General features: G+C 33.8%; 1 protein-coding gene across 2 annotated transcripts in view; it reads right to left on the bottom strand.

The window, feature by feature from the left end:
* The window catches only part of SLAIN2 (SLAIN motif family member 2), a 77,222-nt gene that overhangs the window by 23,660 nt on the left and 32,340 nt on the right, over positions 1-21,222 (bottom strand). The window contains exons 4-7 of one of the 2 annotated variants that reach the window (XM_025435539.3): positions 19,265-19,426; positions 16,561-16,920; positions 15,991-16,128; positions 6,775-6,852 (exon numbers count right to left, since the gene is read on the bottom strand). In XM_025435539.3, the coding sequence (XP_025291324.1) occupies positions 6,775-6,852; positions 15,991-16,128; positions 16,561-16,920; positions 19,265-19,426 (738 nt within the window). The remainder of the gene's footprint in view (positions 1-6,774; positions 6,853-15,990; positions 16,129-16,560; positions 16,921-19,264; positions 19,427-21,222) is intronic. The other variant, XM_025435540.3, reaches the window with a different exon arrangement.

Below are 21,222 nucleotides of genomic sequence, written 5' to 3'. Positions count from 1 at the left end.
AAAAATTGGAGTGAATGGATATTGCTCCTATAACTCCTTTATATGAAATCTATAGAGAATGAGCTTCAAACAAGAAAAATGGTGAAACAGTAATGTACAGACTGAAGGTAAGCATCAAATATATATTTAAATGTAGAACTAAGACTAAATAAAAGAATACAAATAACTCTTTGATAATGGATATGCAGTGTATCTACTAAAAAAAGGCAATCAAATGCAAAAGTTTTTTTTTTTTTTAAGATTTTATTTATGAGACAGAGACAGAGAGCACGATGGAGAGCGCACAAATGGGGGAGGAGCAGAGGGAGAGAGAGAGCAGCAGACTCCCCTCTCAAGGAGTCTGACACCCTGAGATCATGACCTGGGCTGAAGGCAGACGTTTAACCAACTGAGCCATCTAGATGCCCGGGCAAAAAGTTTTATAGACTATTTTCAGTAATCACATTGTATGGTGTTATGCTAATGTTTTCCCCAGATTTTGTGTGTAATATGGGATAAAACAATTTTTAAAAAATTATTTATATATTTACGAGAGAGAGAGAGAGGCAGAGACATAGACAGAGGGAGAAGCAGGCTCCATGCAGGGAGCCCGATGTGGGACTCCATCCTGGGATTCCAGGATCACACCCTGAGCCAAAGGGAGACACTCAACTGCTGAGCCACCCCAGGTGTCCCAAAACAAATTGTTAGATGATATTCTATCTGTTGAGGATAGGGCTCTCAGAGCAAGATAAAAAAGATACAGGTGTAAGTTAAGAGATTAAGTCATTACCATTAAACCTTGAATTTGAATAGGTAGTATCACCACGAACTCATTAAGGCATTCAATCTTAAAAGAATACACAGACATGAATCTACACATATGTTTACTAACTCTAGTAACTAATAACTAAAAAACCTAGAAACAATGACCAACCCAGTAGCAATAAGTAGAGCTAGAACACAGATTTTGGTTCTAAAAATACCATTTCCTACCAAAGGAAATTTGGACTTTTTGGAGAAATAACTAAATCTAGGTCTGTAGCTGGAAATGTACAAGATGTGCCAATCTTGTCATACCAGTTAGTATCAAAGACTACTAGGGTTGTGTCAAAAAGACTTGAGGCCAACCTGAAGCAGCTTCCACCAAAGTTGGAAAAATATGGAGAATGAACCAAAACATATATAAAAAAAAAGTTTAGGGGATCCCTGGGTGGCGCAGCAATTTAGCGCCTGCCTTTGGCCCAGGGCGCAATCCTGGAGACCCGGGATCGAATCCCACGTTGGGCTCCCGGTGCATGGAGCCTGCTTCTCCCTCTGCCTATGTCTCTGCCTCTCTCTCTCTCTCTCATAAATAAATAAAAATTTAAAAAAATACTTTAAAAAAATAAAATAAAAAGTTTAAATCTATAAAATCATAATGACATATATTTAAGAAAAATATGGGTCACCTTTGGAGGATGGTAGATTGCCAGTTTATTTTGTAATTAGTGAACTGTGAGAAAGAATAAGCATTTATTTGGAATATCCTAATGAAAGTATACTGCTGGGTGAGCAAAGAATAAGTTTCTCTTTATATAAGTATTCTGACCAAAGAAAAGTATTGGAATTGAAATAAACTAATTCTGCAATACCTAATAAAATACGGATATAAGCCTTAAGCATCAATGACTGTTAATATCACAAAAAAAAGGTAATCCTGCCTTGTGCATCTGTATAGCTAAAGCAGCACCACACCTTTGAGATAGTCTTGCCCCAAACAGCAAAACTGAATCCAATTAAGCATCTAGGTCCAGTTACCAATTTATGGGAAATACAGAGAAATCTACTAAATGACATCATAGAAAAGATATCAGCAAGATCCAGCCTGTGTATCTATATCCACAGCTATAGGGCAAATGATCTGGTGGTTTCTTCAAACTTAACAAGGGTAAGAGTTGGAAGAAAAGTATAAATCAAGAGAAATGTAAAAACACATATATTAAAGAAGCAGATCTACAGTTCCATTACCTGGATGATAAAATCATAAGAAGGAAGTGATTGCTATAAAAATTCAAATGAATGGATACTCTGGGGGAGTGGGTCAAGTGAGGATTGTGTTTGGAAGCAGACAGGTAGTTTCTGAAGTAGCAAGTTACAGTGTCCTGATATAAATGATGGTCACAAGGGGGTTGTCTTACAAGAATTCATTAAACTCTCTATGCACTATGTGGTTTTCTGAATTTGTGTTATAATTTTAAATAACAAAGTTTAAATAAACAGATTCATGTTAGAAATCCTAAATTTATTAATTCTAAATTCTTAGAAAAATGCACTAGAGTATATGAAAGGACAAGTCAAAAAGTTCTACAATCTCAGAATATGGAGAGAAATATTTTAACAAGGTCAATGTATAACTGAGGGAAAACTAGAAAGTAAACAAAGTGCACTAAGCTATAGTTTTACTATTAAAAAAATTGTTTCCTCTAATGGTAACAGCATTTTTTGCCTTACTATAATCTTGGGGATTAGAAAGGAGTAAGAATATAATGAGGTTAACTGAAATTAGGTGATCTTTGAAGGCATTATAGCTCCAACTATTCTTTAAAAAGGCACAAATTTCAGAGGAGAAACCTTTTTTTTTGAGAGGAGAAACTTTTGATCTAGGACTTTCTCAGCAAAAGAAACTGATACATGTAGTCAAGCTGTAACTAAAGAACAAAAGATCTTGGAAAATCACAAAGACTTACCAACTCTAAATATAAGTAAAATCTATTCAATTATCGTTCCAATAAAACCAGAAATGGCTGATAAGAATTTGTAGGTTTGGAGAGAGCCCTGTACCCTCTCCTTTCATATACTCTCAATTTTACATAACAAAATCACGAGAAGGGGACCAACTCCGATCATTTTAACTGTATCTAAAAACACCAGACAAGAGGCTGGCTTTGACCACAGCTATAATAGAAGAAAAAGTAAAGAGGGGCTAGACATAGAGGCAGGAAAAAAGGAGAAGGATATAATAATGAGTGTATCTTGTTTATGATATAGATTCAATAAATATTTGTTAATGAAAAGGGAATACAAGAAATTTTAAATTTAGGATCCAAGGTAATGGCAAAATTCTCTAGGTTCTCCATTTTCCGAGAGTCTGATATCATATAGCACTTTAACCTCCTATCAATATGGCCTTTTATATGGGATCCCTGGGTGGTGCAGCGGTTTAGCGCCTGCCTTTGGCCCAGGGTGCGATCCTGGAGACCTGGGATCGAATCCCACATCGGGCTCCCGGTGCATGGAGCCTGCTTCTCCCTCTGCCTATGTCTCTGCCTCTCTCTCTCTCTGTGACTATCATAAATAAACAAATTAAAAAAAAAAATATGGCCTTTTATAAATGTTTATCTCACTTTGAATATTCAAAATACAGTGAATATTTAACTACCATCCCTAGCTAACTTATCTTTAGTTGCCTCTTTCCTTCTAACATATGCTTCTACATTTTAATTTGTCCTGATCTATGCATTCATTTTTTTCTAAGTAGTCTTCAGTTTTTCCCTCTGACTTGGTGAGGTCTCTACTTTGTTTACCTCCACTTCAATGAGTTCCCAACAAACAGGAATGAATCTCTCTTTGTCACAGCAGTTTAAGCAATCATGCCTATGAAGCCTTAACAATACACAATGGATTTTTTTTTTTCTTCAAAGAGAGGGATGGGCTGAAGAAACAATAAACCTTGTAAGAAGAAAATGCAAAGGGGAATGTGTCCAGCCTTGCTTGAGTTAGTGGCATGACTATGTTCATTCAACAAATGTTTATGGTGTGTCCCTTTGTGTGTCCCAGGCAACACAGTTCTTTCTTCCCTTCTCATCTTCAAACTCCAGCTACTACTAAGTGCAATTAAAATCAAAGTGACCAGGGTCCCTGAGTAGCTCAGTTGGTTAAGCATGTGACTCTTAATTTTGGCTCAGGTCACAATCTCAGGGTCAAAAGATCAAGCCCTACATCAGCCACCATGCTAAACATGGAGCCTATGTAAGATTCTCTCCCTCCCTCTCTCCTCCTCCCCACCCAGTCTCGAATGTGCTGGCTCTCTCTCTAAAACAGTGACCATATCTCCAATTGTCAAGGGAACCACCTTCTTCCTCTTTCCACGATCCTATCAGTCCTTAAAATAAGTACATCAACTTTCTAGAAGACATTATAGGTTCATCCCCAGGATGGGACAATGGATTTTGCGGCAATTTGCTATCTAGTTCCATGTTTCTCTTGTCCAAATTTAAAGTGACAAAGGTACCTACTACCGCATGGTGTCTGAATCTCATCTGCCTCCCATCCCGAACAAGAATAGAGAATTCCACAGTTCAGTGAAGACTCCTCTTTTTCAAAGTCTAGTTATGAGGGGAAATTAGAAAATCCATTTGGCCTTGGATCCAAGATGTATTATTCTCTGATTCAATTTTACCAGTAATTAACCTAATATTTTTATTTTTTTAAAGTAGGCTGTACGCCCAACATAGGGCTAGGACTCAAAACCTCAACATCAAGAATTACATGCTCCGGGAACCTTGGTGGCTCAGTTGGTTAAGCGTCTGCCGTAGGCTCAGGTCATGATACCAGGGTCCTAGAATTGAGCCCCACATCAGGCTTCCTGCTTAGTGGGGAGCCTGCTTCTCCCTTTCCCACATTCCTGCTCGTTCTCTCTCTCTCCGTCAAGTAAATAAATAAAATACTTTAAAAAAAAAAATTATGTGTTCTACCGACTGAACCTGCCAAGTACCCCTAACCTAATATTTTAAATCCTGTGGTATATCTGTGTCCATTTTTCAATTGGTTCAGAACTTCTAGCAGTGTAAAATGATCATCTCCAAATCACACCAACAACCAAAAAAATATGAGTCTGGATCAAGTTAACAGATTAAAAAGAAACAAAACAACAAAACCTAACACAGAAACATACAAACTTCTTTCCCTTTACCATAAGTCAGTGAGGCAGCCAGAGGTACCAGGAATTATAAGATTGGGTTTTTCTGCTATTTTATCATGGAGGGTGGGAGTTTGGTGGCTCAGATTAACAAAAATATGTAACCTCCACACAGGCAAACAAAACAAAGAAACCAAAACCCAAAACCAACCAGCCAGAAGTTAAGATCTTCTTAACCTAATAAATAGCAAAAAAAATCCTTAAGTAAAAATTTAAAATTAGGGCAGGCTGGGTGGCTCACGGTTTAGCGCCGACTTCAGCCCTGGGCGTGATCCTAGAGACCTGGGATCAAGTCCTACGTCAGGCTCCCTGCATGGAGCCTGCTTTTCCCTCTGCCTGTCTCTCTCTCTCTCTCTCTCTCTCTCTCTCTCTCTCATGAATAAATAAAATCTTAAACAAAATTAAAATTATTTAAACCTACCCGATCCTCCCCCAAAATTATGAAGCAGCTTATAGAGGATACAACAAATAAGATTTATATGAACTTAAAATCCCATTTTTTTTTAAACCCTGTTTTATTATGGTACAGTAATCTCTTGTCCTGTTTTAGACACCACAATCCTTTGATGCTCCTGTTTTCACCTACCTCTCATCAAGTACTCAAAAAATATCTGGACGTTAAAAAAAAAAAAAAAAAAAAAAAAAAAGGAAGCCTATGGTCCTCAAATAATTTCTATAAGGACCTTTTTCTATAGTGATTCCAAATAAGTCATCTTCTTTTCTATCAAAAGAACATACACCATCCAGTCTTATTTCTGACAGTGGCACCAAAAGACATTTGTATTGGAAGGCTATGATCAACTTCCAGTATTCAAAACGCAAATATTCACACATCCAACATTTCCATTTGACTATTCTCTTTCCTTCGGATTCCATTATCTAAAACTGTTTCCTTAAATCATATTTAATCCACCAAATCATTGCTAAAACATTTATACATTAACAAACTTCCTAAAATGTGTACTTCAGGACCTTTGGACCCATATTAACCAAATCTTTTTCTTCAACAATCAAATCTCAAACCTTCTCTTTCCACATAATTGTCCTTTAATACTTTATCCCCCTCATAGATCTTTGTTATTTATTGAGTTCTGAAACTGTCAAGAAATCTACATATCCTGGATAGGGAAAATATTTTTCCTCATTGTACTGGTTATATCCCATTTCCTCTGAGGCTTCTGTTCATCATTCTTATTACTGCTGGTCCTATCCAAACAATTCTAAGGTCTTTTCCCCAATCTACTTCTTTCTAGCTGCCCATACATCCAATCTCTTCAAAATAATATGATGGCTTTGGTGTCCAACCTTCATATATGTCAAGTCTCAGTTCTTAAAAAAGCTACCACTCCCTTATTACATAGTCCAAACATTATCAGTTAACCACAACAACTTGTGATTTAATGTTTATCAACTTCTAATGAGAAAGCATTCCCCTTTCATCCTACTGATAAGTAAATCTAAAACTCAAAAGTCAGAAGAAAAGAATTCACATATAAAATGTCTGGCATTTGGTTCATTTTAAAGCACTTGTTATTTCATCTACATTAAAACAATGACCTTCAGTTTTAGGTTAAGAAAAATGATAAATTCTCTAATAGAAAATGTTACATTATCATTTATTCCTTTCAGAAGATCAACCCAATACATACCTCTGCAGAAAATTAGTTTCTTCTGGGTTTATCCAAGTAACAGAGAATGAATCCACTTTATTAAAAAAAAAGAAAAAGACTAAAACATGCCCTACAGACATCAATGACTCAGTATGCCAAAAGGCATAAGATTTAATTGTTAGATTATTTCCTGAAATTTAAAACTTAGGAAGAGGCTGTAGTTACCTCTTTTTGTAGATGAAGTTTGAAGCAACTGTTTGGCTTTGAGGGAAGTACGAGGCAAATTTTTCAGCCTTTGCGAAGCTGTTGAAAAATAAGGAACTGTAATATTTGCCTGGAAGGACAAGATAAAGGCTATAGCTTCTGTAAACCTGAATATTTTAATACATACTTGAAAATTTATCAAGGAACAGAAACCGTACGTACGGTGAAAATATGTTAGAATCCCAGAAGCAGAGGAATCTGAAAGTGATGCTTAGTGCATTAAGTTGGAAAGGAAAAGGGATGGAAATCTTAGTGCAAAGTGCATACTTTCAGAAATAGTTTTTTAAAGATGAGAAAATCTACAAATGTAAACCAATCAAAATATCAAAGAGAAAACAAACCACCAGCAAACATGCTACAGGATGCAAAGAATATAAAGCTAATTAAGTAAAAGTGATGAACACAAGCACACAATATAGAATAAAATAAAAGTAGTACTTGTTCAATGCAAAAAAGCAGACTTTGGCAAAGCAGTTATTGTTAGATGAACTGCCCTAACATAAAACCGTAATCTCCATACTCAAAAAGGAGAAGAAAACTCAGAACTAGGCAGGTTCTCAAGGAAATTGAAATCCAGTGGCTTTAATATACTCATCATCTTGTTATAGAATAAAACCAATTGGTACTTGAGACCTTGGGTAGTAACATATCTGGGCTGTGCAGATGTAACATATCTGGCCTGACAGGGTGCGTGTGTTCGGGGGGTGGTGCATAGTATGTGTTGGAGGAGTCAGAGCTTCTGCTTCTTAAAGTGATCAGTGAGGAATTCTAAGCTTTCTTTAAAACTCCTATTAACTGCAATGAAACTCTCAAAACTGAGCTGTAAGTTGTAGCTCAGAGCCATCCAGAGTTAAAGCTCACTAGATCCACTGAACTGAAACTCCCACACCTACCAGTACAGTTACCTATTTAAGAGGTTCTAAAACGTCACTTTACTGATTTGAAAGTTGGACTCCGTATACCTCTAGGATTTATGAGAGAGAGAGAGAGAGAGAGAGAGAGAGATCCCACAACCATAACCCGGCCAGTATTTAAACAATCATTGAGTTGACAAAGGAATACTTGATAATATCATCAAAGAGAATTAAGGAGAATTTCTCTTTTGCTCTACTGCTTAACTCTATCAATGCTTTTAAAAAACTATTGTTTTCTCACTGTCTGATAGCAAATATTTTTAAAGAGTAATAAATGCTATTTGATTTCAAATTTTATAGTACTCCACACATTCCTTAGCTAAATAATACAGCAATTCAGCTTAAATATTGCCAGAAGACTACTAAAAACTTCTCCAAACCTGAAAAAAAATCAGTTTTATAATTACCTCATATCTATCCCACAGAAATACAGGATCCTATCATCACTGAATATTCTCTATTTGCATATTCATACATGCTTTCAACCATTCATAGTGTCATTCATTTACTGCTACTTTATTTTCATTCTTTCAAATAGTTAATTATCTACTTTATTTCAGGTACTGTTTTAGGTACAAAGGATTCATTCTGTAGCCAACCAGATTGACAAAATTCCTACTTTCATGGAACATTCTGAAAGGAAAGGGGAAATAAAGTCAAATAGTCAGAAAGTCATAGCAGCTATGGAAAAAACCAAGTAGGGAAGGGAGAGAGGAAATGGGAGATTTAAGTTGCAATTATAAATAGGGTTATTAGGAGACTTTCCTGAGATGATATTTGTGCAAAGATCTGAAGGAAGAAAGGAAGTACACCATACAGATATCTGGGGAAAGCACTACAGACAAAAGGAAAAGCAATGGTGGAGGACTTGAGGTAAGAGTGTGCCTAGTTTATCTGAAGAACAGGAAGTGGAGTATGATTGGAATAGAATAAATGAGGGTTAAAAGTAACCATCTGTATGTACGCTGGCAATCCACAGTACCTATTAACCATTTTTTTTAGTGAGGGCTTAACATCAAATATCACCTATAATCTGTTTTGGAAAGGTCCTACTTATATTAATAGCTATGCTAATGGACTTTCTCCCTCAAGTTTCATGGGTCACAATAATAGCATCTATAACAAGTGAAAACTATGCAATGGTACTCTGAAGAATGAGACTGCAAAAAGAATCAGGCAATATACTCTAAATTTGTCTGATACAACATATCTGATAAACCTGATAAAATGAAATGAGTGATTTTCATACGATACCACATAGTTGTGTATTACCCAAATAAAAAAACTAAATTTTTATCTGAATTATCTTAATCTGATCAGTCTTCTAAAAACAAAAATCATTTTTTAAATGATAAAGTGTAGTAAACTGAAAGTCTCCAAAGTACACTAATAAGAATTCAGTGTGTTAGCTGTTTAAAAATACTCATGGTTTCCCTGGTTTCTCTAATATTTACATAATTCCAAATTAGCAAGACCCTATCATGAAAAGTAAAGATGGTACAATAAAAATATTATTCTCTCATGCTACCATTATTTAGGCCAATGTCTTCCTCCACAAACCAATTCCAAAAGCCTCTGTATTTTTGTTAAACATATACCACCATTTCCCAAGTCATTTTAGCTCAAAGTTTTCTTACTTTAATTCCATTTTGTCATCCCTGCAGTTGTTGATCTCTTCCTTTACATCCCTATTGTCTCCTAAATACCTAATTCAGATCTGCATCACCATATTTTTGGATTAGAACAGTGTCCTTTTGGGTTTCCCTACATCCAATCCTTCCACTTTTCATATACATCAAGGGAGGAGTAGTAGAAGTGCTGTCCCACTCCCCACTGCAGTGCAGACAGTGAGTGAGTGATCAGTCTGTAAGGAATTCAGAATAAAAAACCAGCTTGGTCTTTTTAAAAAGTCATCATCAATGTTCCAGGATTAATAATCAATGTTGGTGATAAAATATCCTCCCTGAAGAAAATAGTTCGTTGGCCTAAGTTATAAACAACTGCTGCAGATACCGTTGCCTTTTCATAGCATACATGTAAGATTTTTTTTTTGCATACATGTAAGATTTAAGTGAACAAATGTTAATACTTATCTTTTAATGTAAATTGTATTTCACATGAAAAATAATAAAGAGAATTCCCAATTATATGGTCTCCCCTAACATGGGTGGGTTCAGCTACGTGTTTCTTTCCAGAGTAAGTCCATAGAGACGTGAAATCTAGCTCACTTAGCACAGTATGTGCGACAATAATATAGTCCTGTGGTATAATACCCTGTTAATATATTCCTATATTAACACAGCTTAAAAATAAACAGTGATGTTATGGTGATTATAAAGTCAATGAAACAGAATGTGAGTCACTTCAATTCTGTCATACGTGATTAAACTTTTTCAACTGTGAAGACATTTAAAAATAGATTTGATCCCCAAAGGAACTGAGACATGGACAAGATGGCAATTTCTGAAATTTATTGTAAAATGGAATTTTATGAATTTCTGCCAAACTTATTATGTTGATTATTTCCCTATTTGAACAGCAGTTGCTTTGTGGGGGAAAAAAACTTCCCCAATTTAAAAACTGAAGACTATTCTACAGTCAATATGACTGAAGAGAAATTGATAAATCTGGCTATACCTTGTCTTGAGCTTCAAAATGCAAAATCAATTCTGAAGAATTATTGACAAATTGCTAGAAACTAAAGCTGTACTATTCATTACTGTGACAGACTAATATGTAAAAAACATTTTCCTTTTTAAAATAAAAATGATTTAAAAATACTAACCTATCTTTTTTGTACTGTAATGTTATTATTTTTTACTGACAGTTACAAAAAAAGTTCTACAAAAGAATATTTTTCATTTCTCCAGCCATTATTATTAGAATTCATTCTATTTCATTATTATTGAATATAATTTTGTCATCTGGGGAGATGTTAAAAATAATCTCCAGATACCAAATATTAAGCAAGCATAAGCCACTATAAAAGAACATTAATCACTGCCAGGTAAAATGTCCCCTGTTCCCTCTAACCCTACAATGACATTTTGTTCTGAAACTTGTATTGCCTATAAATTCTCAGAGTCACCCTTCAGTCCTCTCCTCCTCTCCACTTCCCATCTTCTCAGTGTTACCAAGTCACATCTTTTACTTCATTAAAAAAAAATTCATCCATATCTCATCACCTCTTGCACCAGTGCCTTTGTTCAGATATTCATTTCTTCCATGACTATACAATAGACTTTTAAATGGTTTCTAGTCTTCAACTTTAATCCATTCTTCATATTGTTACCAGAATGGATTTCCTAAGAAGTAACCTTGACTAAGTCTACCATGGCTCTCTACACTTATAGGATAAAATTCAAATTCCTTAATATATTAAGAAAACTCCCAATCTGTGCCCTATGTATCTCTCTCATCCTTCATCACTGTACCCACTAACCATTCTGCTGCACGCTATACTCTAGTCATACAAAACCACTACAATCGGGGTGCTACTCTTAAGACTTCATTACCAATTCCACTGTTAGGTAAACCTGTCTTTTCTTCATGTGGTCTCATGAGCTCCTCCTGAGCCAGCAGAGGGATATCTTCTTTCCTGAAAACCTCTTTACACTGCTGAGTTTAATGTTTCTCTTCTGTTCCCACAGAAGTTCCTACCAATCATTCCCTGCTATTGAAGGGCATGTGCTGTCTCATTTATATTTATAATCCCATTGCCTAGAACATAGTATATACCAATAATATCTGCTGAATAATTAAGGACACGAGTGAGTGATCACTGGATAAAATCCAGAGATGTGAAACTAAGCATTCAAGATCCTCCATAGTAGAGATCTAATCTAGTGGTTCTAAAACTTGAATATACTCCAGAATTAAGTGAGACACTTCTAAAAAATATATATTCTGGGTACCCATCCCAGATGTATTCACTCAGAATTTACAGAAGTACCAGAAAAACTACATTTATAAAATCTCTTTATAATTAGATAATTGACCCACCATAGACTGCTTGTTCTTAAAAAGAAATTTTACAAATATTACATTCGTTCTTGGATTAGCATATTACACAGACTTATCATGATTTATTTCTTTTGAATTTATATCTCATAATTCTGTAAAATTCAAGTGTAATCTTTTAATGTTTGGTTCCAAGTGAAATCTGCATGAGAATTCCTTCCTCATGGGCCCCAGGGCAGTCTGGTCATGCCTTGGCTACTCCCTCTTCAGTGAGGGAGTCCAGAGTAGTCCAGAGTAGAAAACTGACCATATATCTTTTTTCTGGAGGAATACTCTGTATCCTAAGCAAAAAATATTCTTCCATTTGACTAAATTTAAGTATGTGGATAAATATTACACTGCATTACTCTTTTGTGGTAGTTCACAAATCAAAGTATTTATAGTTCAATAATGCTCCAATAGAGTCATCCAGGAATATTTTCCAAGATGCCTACTCATTTGTAGTTAGGTCAGCATGATGTAATCCAAATAATTATTGGGAGGGAATCAGGGGACTCAAAGAGGGGTGGGAAGGAGGGAGTAATTTGGTTTGGTTTTGCACTTTTCTAGTTATATGCCATTGCACATATAATACATATGGATCTCTGCTTCTCTATAAGAACTGGATTGTTGTGAGGTTCAAATTAGATAATATATGTGAAAGTAAACAATTAAAAATACTAATTAGAGTTTGAGTACTAATTTTTTTAAATCAGCAGTTGTCTTGGGTTTTTTCCCTGTATTTCTGAACCAGTAATTCCTGTATCTTTCTAAAAACTAAAGTTCCCACTGAACCTCTACTCTAGTAGTCTTAGAAAGCAAGGCATTACTTAGTCTTTTGAAAAACTGTCCCTGACAAGCATTCCTTCCTTTAAATGGAGAAACTGAGAAAATGACATACATCCATGACCTCTGCAATGCTCTGGTTTTCTTAAACTTTTTAAGTTACTCACATTTCAAATATAAAAGAAATTGGTAGTAGTTATAAAAATGAAAATATATTAGAACTCTCATAATATTTATACTTGAATGTCAGCATCCACAATAATGCAGCCATAGCAAATAAGCATATAAAAACAGTGATTGGCATAGTACAAGGCAAAAGAAGTGGTCCCATAGGTGGAAATAACAGCAACCTTGCAAAGTTAGGTTCATGCAGACCAGCAAGTAAGAACCAAAGCTTTACCACTTAAGGGCTGGAAAAAATAAAAACTTAAAGAAAAACAAAAATGCAACATCTATTATACTAACCAGTTTATACAAAAAAATAAAAAATACCAATTCATGGATAAAATATATAAGACTTGCTATTATAATATTTAGAAATAATTCTATATTAAAGTAAAAAGGCTATTATGAAAACAATATATAATACACACACACTCATAGTAATTAAAAGAACACTTACATAAACACATTTCTATGGATCAAAGATAAATGTAAAATTTTAAGTAAAACAGATAATACATTACAAAGTAAAATATGTTAATTTTAAACAAAAGGCTTTAAAATATTTTTATAAAATAACTTTACTAAGTTTTAAACTTGATAATGTTCTAGGTTTACTATTTTCCAAAAATATTTTTGTGACTAGTGTGATTTTACACTAAGTGTTTGCGGCATTTTAATTGTAAATCAGCCTCATTATAGCTATAAATATAAAATAAATATATGTAACTGAAAAAAAAATATGGTACCTTACTTTCTCTTTTACTTAAACACTGTTCAAATACTGAAATACAACACTATGTAACTGCATACATATTTTCTATTTAAAGTAAATTAGTGATTAGAATCTCATTATTTTTCCCTATATATTTTCCTTAATTATCAATTTCTGGGGAAAAAGATAAAATAGTTTCTCTACAGAAAAAAATTCTAGGGAATCAGCAAGTAAATATAATGGTAATACTACCATTAGAGAAGGATAGTAGTTATCACAAAGTTTAAGATACAGTCAATATATTTTTCTACTAACATTTTTAATCTAGGTTCTCAACCTTTTCTATTTTCTTCTATTTTTCTGAAGATTTTTTTTTTAATTTCCAAATAGCTTTGAGGTGCTAGAATAGTTCAAATAAAGAACAGACATGGCAGCATAAGGCAACAAACCTGAGTAAAAAAAGTTGGTGCTGACAATTTACTGAATAAAGTAAAGAGAATATGGATTTAGCTACCTTTAACAAAGAGCAGGTAAGCTGTCTGAAGATATAATCATGTAAAGTTTTGAAAAATTCAGAACAATTCAAACTAAGCATAAAAGTACAAATACAAATGATGTTTTGGATTTTCTGGGCATAGGCTATAAAAGTATAGCTTATAATATGCATGATTTTTATTGCTCACTCTCCTTAATGAGACAAAATTTTCTTTCCTGTTGTATTAACATCGTGGATTGCTTTTTGTTTCAGGCAAATATACCAAGGGAGGAAAAAAAAAAAAACAGAAACACAAAATCCTCAAGGGCCAAATTAACTTAATTTGCAGACTTAGAGGCACAGAAGTTATCATTCGCCATTTCAACATAACTTAAGAGTTAAAATTGTAATTTTATTTTTAAAGTTTTTGTGATTCCCTATTTTCTATACCATTTAAGCATTTATGAAATATACCATATGAGTATCATAATGGCAATCCTACTTAAAGTAGTTTGCAAGACCTGGAATACTAGAGTAGTTTAAAATTTAATTTGATTTGGTTCAAAAACATGTTGCACACATCCATCTGAATAAATGAAGGACACAAAATCTCTAGGTAACAATTTTCCACAGTGTCTTAAATTTTAGGGTTCATTTTAATTTCTAGATAGTTTTAAATCTTAGTTCTAAATCATGGATGTGACAAATCTCTCTTGGTAGACTTGGATTCTTGAGCACAATCAACAGGGGTGTGAATCCTAACTTGCCACCTGTAAGTTGTATGATCATAGATAAGTTAATCATTCAAAACTTCTATTTCCTAATTTGCAAAATGTTTTAATAATCGTACTACTAATAATTAATGTTTTAATAATCGTACTACAAAATGTTTTAATAATCGTACTACTAATAATTCTACTTCATAGAATTGTTCTGAGGATTAAACAGGACTATGTATGGTACAGCACAATGTGAGTTTCTGTAATATAAATAATATCATATACAATAGAAAATAAGGAAAAATTTAAATCATTTGTGTTCAAATGTACTTTTTCCTGGCCTGTTTATTTTTGAGTCACCAAGTAACAGCAGTTTAACACAAAATACACAAAGTCAGCTAAACACAATAAAGCCAAGGAAGAGTGTAAGGGAATTAAAAAAATAAATGTTTTCAAAGTTGTATTACTCCATAAAAAAGTTATATAAATGAACAATCAATAACCTCGTATTTGTGCCACTTCTTTATAGCTTTGAGGAAATGAAGGAACACATCACAGCCACCATTTCAAATGGTGACAAAGGAGCTGTGTCAATCAGACCACAACACTGATATGAGTTCTGGGATACCAGGGGTGCATATTGAGCATTTCTAAAATTAGAGAAATAACTGTGATAGTTTGTTTAAACCTGCTTTGATTATGTGCTCATATCTACTGGAGTTAACAAGTAACATTCTTTGGAAAGTGTTCAATTCTTTTTTAATTACCTGTACACTAAAGTATACAGTATCCATCTATTTCCATATCACATCTTGGCTCAGTCTGGCTACTTTGTCTTAGAAGTTATTTCTGCATGATTCTCTCTGATTTTTGTTTATGGTGCATATGTCTCCTTCATTCAATAGACTCAAATCAACCCTTCTTTTCCATCAGGTAACCTTCAACATTTTTAAAAATGAATTTCTGTATTTGCTGGAGTATTTTATTCATTGAAATTTAACATGTTTTGATTATGCTAGTATTTTTTGCAGGATCATTATTGCTTTTTATTAATGTTCTAGTAATAAAGCTGACTGGGTTTTAAGCTGTTTGTTCCAAGACTATTTCCCACAAAAATTTTATCATTTTTAACATGTAGGTTTTTAAGGAATATACATACACACACGTTATGTATAAAATTATTTTTTTAAAACAGGTAGACTTTGCTTATTTTAAAATTCTGGTGAAACTAGTTTCATACAAGTAGGTATCTTATAGAAACAAATTTTAAATTTGAATATAGCTATGATTATAGAAAATAATCGTTACATTTCACTACAGATACGGTTTAATACAGCTATTCAACACAAAATTACTATCTATAATTTTCATTTTCCTTTAAATAACTGATACATAAAAGATACTTACTGGCTGAAGCCTGAGGTTGCATGCGAGGTATTCCTCCATTTGGCACTTGAAAATTTGAGTCACTTCTGCTACTTTTCACTGAGTCAACTTGTGTACTAGATGTTCGGGACAGGTTTGGAAGACTGCGTCTTAGTTTTTCTAGAATAGAATTTAATGAAAAAAAATCAAGCTATTCTTTTAGATGAAAACAGTTAAAATACTAATTGGGATTCACAAATCAAATTATTTAAGCATTCTGCATACTTTAGAACAGTTAACAGGAAGTACATGTCTTATAAAATAAACAACTCAACCTAGGTTCTATAAATGAGAAGAACCTTTAAAAAGAACCATAAATTAAATCAAAATCTATATACAGACCACTTCACGAGTAGGACAAAGCAACGCTAACATAATCAAGTAAAACTAAATTCACTTCTTTGTTTGTGTATTCATTCACTAGTAGTAATAAAATGGTAAACTGATTAAACTCTTGATTTACTTTTCTGAAATATAAAACTTTGATAAAAATTGTGTTACTTTCATATGAAATATGAAGGACAATGGTTTTTCCAAAAACATTCTAATTACCTTCATTTTTAACATTGCTTGTCTGTAAATCTGTGGGATGACCTTGAAGTGAAAGGCGAGGTTGTTGTAAGCGGCTAATCATAGGCTGTGGGGACACTCTACTATATTCTATTCCTCGAGCAGGAGATCGTGAACGAGGTGAATTTCTGGGTGACTGCTTAGGTGATGGTCGAGGTGAATTGCGTGGTGATGGTGAAAACCTGTTAACAGCAGGGTATACCGCATGATGCATATTGTCATCTTCATCATCTAAACTTTGCGCATCAAGTTCCTGATCACTAAAAGTACCCCGTCTTGTAGAATTGCAAGATGAACCAGAACTGCGCCGAGATGTAGTGGCTGCATACTCTTGTCGAAGACCTGACAACAATGAATATGTTATTTCATTTCTTTAGGTATATTTTTAAACATTTAAATATTTTTGAAGTTTAAAAGCAAAAGAGTATCCCTGAGAAATCCAAACAGTATAAAGTGTAAAGGAAAATCCCTTTCCACTTGAATCATCTTACACATTCTCCCACATAATGATGCCTAAAACACTTATAGATTATTTTTTAAATGAATGAAATTCTATAAGCCTTTGCCCAATCCAACATTTTCTTCTTGATTTTGAAATCTATATTAGAGGTAGAATCATAAATTTAAAAATATTTCTACTCCTAAAGACAATAATTGAAATTTGAGATCAACATTTAAGAAATGTTGAGTGAAAATAAATACTATCCAACCAAAGAAAAGAATACACCAGTGGATAAATAAACTCCCTGGATACTGAATTCTTGGAATTGATATTATCGATGAAGGAAACTTCTATCCCATCCTCAGGAATTCAATACTTGGGCATAAATGAATTTCAATTGCTTCATGACTCAAGAGACTTCTGTAAAACGAAGCTTAAATTCTAAGCCATCAAGTACAAATTTTCAGAGCAGTCCCCTATGAATCTTGACACCTCCAGAAACACCCAGGGAAATTTAGGCCCTTCAAATAGTATAAAAACTTCTAAAACAGAAACAAATGTTGATATATATTCAGTGAAGAAAAAAATTACTATTCAAGAAAAATAGAGAATTTAGCTAATATTTTGAGCAAGTCCTGCTAACCATGGACAATCTAGTTTAAAATATCTCTACTATTTGAGTAGTATTCAAACTATTATGATGGGTACTCATATTCAGATAGTGCTATCAATATGGTACCCACAGTAGTGGCTGAGAATCACACCAGGGTATCTATAAAACTGCAGATTCCTGGGGCCTTTCTGGCCCTTCAGTCAAGTTACAAGTTTCACTAGTAACTGACAAGTTAGTGTTTCATTACAACAAACATGGTATTAATAAACTCACCTAACAAAAGACAGCAGACCGAAGAAAAGCACTGTTTTAGCTAAGAAAAACACAGATCCCAAAGCAGGCCCTCCAGTACTAGGGAGATCCTAAGGAAGCAACAATCACCATAGGATTGTATGTTTCTCATATTAAAAAAAGAGGGCTTAACCAAGCAACAGCCAAAATCTGTAGTTCTACATTTCTGTTAAAAACAAAACAAAAACCCCCAACTCTGAGGAAACAGTATTTTAAAACAAAAATCATTCATTTAAAAAAACCTAGCATTTTCAAGGAGTATCAGACATATTTTTAGCATCTTGTTTTTTATTAGCTGGAAAAAGAAATATTTGTGCATGTGGATGGCTTAAAAGAAAGATTAATAAGGCTAAAATGTCTTTTACTTATTACCAAAACATAGTATGAAAGTGACAGCAAATAGCTGGTTGAGTTTCTAGCAAAATACTGGGGTCAAAAAATAAATAAAAATTTTTTATATACAAATGTGAAAAGTGCAACTATATAAATAAGAATAAATGGTCATTTGTATAAAAAAGAAATGTATAGGCAAGAATAATACTATCACCACCAACTGACAATGAGAGCCAGGGCATCCATAACCCTTAAAATAGTATGAAAAATTCTGTGCATATGTACATTTTGGGGATGACAGGGATATAATTTTTATTGGATTCTCAAAGGCATCTGTGACCTAAAAAGTTGCAAGGACAACTCTGCAAAGCAATATCATATGCTTTACCTCATTTAATATCATAATTCCAGTTTTCTCAGAAAGGTCTTTTTTTTTTTTTTTTTTTTTTGTAGTCTATACCATATATTCTAAGAGTGGTGACATTTGCCCACAAAGGGGAAAAATTGTTTCCTGGGTATGAAAATAATCTTAGCTATCATAATAATTTATGGTCCTCATGTACATAAAAAGATACAGAGTATTATCTGTGGTATTAAAATTTTATGGTGGGGGGTGGGAGGCAAAAAAAGGGGAAAAAATGTCTGAAAAGGCTCTTTGGGGGGCCAATAATGGAAAAAGGTTGAGAAACACTGGTTTATACTAAGAAAACACAGAGTAATAGAGTAATAACTACTCTAGAGAGTTCCTGCGCAAGTGACATGCAGGGTATGGTTATCAGTCATTGAAGCTGAGTATTACCTGCCTTTCTTTGCTCCTCACCCAACAAACTCTTCTCTATAAAATGAAGTTTGAAAATAAGTTAATGAACAAGCAAGTCTGTATGTTGAATAAGCCTCTGAAATTTCCACATTTCTATTACTATTCCACAACACCGTAAGACCTATTTAATAACCCCAACAAAATTACACCTCAACTGGACCTCAACTTTAACAATTAAAATACTTACTTTCTTCCTGCATCCGAGCTAGAATCTGTACATCGGTTACATCATTTAGCTTATAATTGGATCCAATAGAATCTTCATCTAATTCTGAAGCACTTAACTCACTGTCTATAGAGGATTGTGGGCTGAGTGGAGGATTTCTGTCTGATGAACTTTTCAAGTTACCTTAAAAAAAAAAAAGATTCGAACTTTGGTGAAACAAAAACTGAATAAGTATCTGTTCTAATTAACTTGATACTAAATCTTTGATTCAGTTCACCATATTTTGCCGTTTCTGTTTATATAATTCCCAAATATTGAAATAAAAAATTAACCTTATTAAGATTGAAGAGGGATGGGGCACCTGGCTGGCTCAGTGGTGGAACGTGTGACTCCTGATCTCAGGGTTGTACAATTCGAGCCCCATGTTGGGTGAAGAGATTACTTAAAAAAGTAAAAAAAAAAACAAAAAAAAAAAAAACAAAAAAGTAAAAAAATCTTAAAAAAAAAAAAAAGAGCAAAGAGGGCTGCAGGGACTCCTGCATTTGTCATGGTATAAAAACAAAACATTTTAACTATGAACTATCTGTCTTCTTATGAAACAATTACATTTTTATCATAGTGCCTTGCAAGTAGGTGGTGTTCAATAACATGTTAGAGGATTCGAACTTTTATAAGAAAGCCAATAAAAATGCTCATAAACAGATGAATTTATGATGTGTTTTTTCCTCTCAAATTCATTGTCATTAGCCAACACTATCATCTTTTTTCCCCTGAATAAAAGCATCTACTTTTCCTAAGCAAGAAAACTGTAATTTGAGGAAAATCAAGATTCTTTAGAGATTTAGGAACAAAACAAAAAAAAGAATACTAGGTTTATTTTTCCTACATTATGCCATGTTTACAAAATTCTTTTGTCAAACTAGTAATGAGGATCCAAAGAATCCTCTAAAGTTCTGTAGTGAAGCACAAAGATGGAAAAATAACAAGATAAAAAAAAGCATTTAATCACTCAAAACAAAAGGGGATAGAAGACAGGTCAGAGGAATAAAGGATATACATATCTATGAGTCTAACTTATTTGTAACGAAGTGCTTTCATCAGATCAATTTCTGATGAAGAATAAAATTCCAGCACTGTCACTAATATCTCTCTTTCTTTCTTTCTAGATTTTGTTTATATGAGAGAGAGAAAGAGAGAGAAAGCACAAGCAGGGGGACTGGCAGGCAAAGGGAGAGGGAGAAGCAGGCTCTTCACCAAGCAGGGAGCCCTGACTCAGGCTCAATCCTAGGACCCTGGGATGATGACCTGAGCCGAAGGCAGATGCTTAACTGACTGAGCCACTCAGGTGCCCTATCACTAATATTTCTAATACAGATTTATTTGAAATGCTTGTTTCCCAGAATTTTTTTATCATAAAACTCAGCTTTCACTGAGTGTTGTAATTACTGAACCCCTAAATTCTACACTTGAAATCAATTTTTTAAATATGTTAACTAACAAGAATTTAAATAAAAACTTGAAAAAGTCAGCTCCAACATGAAAGGAACATAAGAAGAACAAAATCGTTAATGTTTAAATTATCAAAAAGAACATAGTACATATGAAAAGAAAAGTACTACAAAGCCAGGCTCAAATAGTGTCCAAATAAAATTCTTTAAGTTCAACAAATATTTTTAGTATACAGTCAGAAGTGAAATAATAGCGAGTAACAACTTATATATAAAGCAAACAGCAGGCTCAAAAAAGTCATTAGACTAGAGAAAACACAGGTCAAAAATCTGAAGTGGCTAACAATAACCTTAATTTTTAAAGAAGTTGTAATAATTAGCCCCAATGAAAGCAGCAGTTAGTTACTAGTGAGTGATTTCGGAAGAACAGTAAGCTAGAGAATAACCTTTCAGGTCACAGAACCACAGCAAACATTCTTTCCCGCAATTACAGCAGTCTATCCTTCCCCTATAATTTAGGGCTTGCTCTTT

Source organism: Canis lupus, chromosome 13 (genome assembly GCF_003254725.2).
Source record: "Canis lupus dingo isolate Sandy chromosome 13, ASM325472v2, whole genome shotgun sequence".
NCBI classification, from domain to species: Eukaryota; Metazoa; Chordata; class Mammalia; order Carnivora; family Canidae; genus Canis; species Canis lupus.
This window is presented reverse-complemented; position numbering and strand designations above follow the sequence as displayed.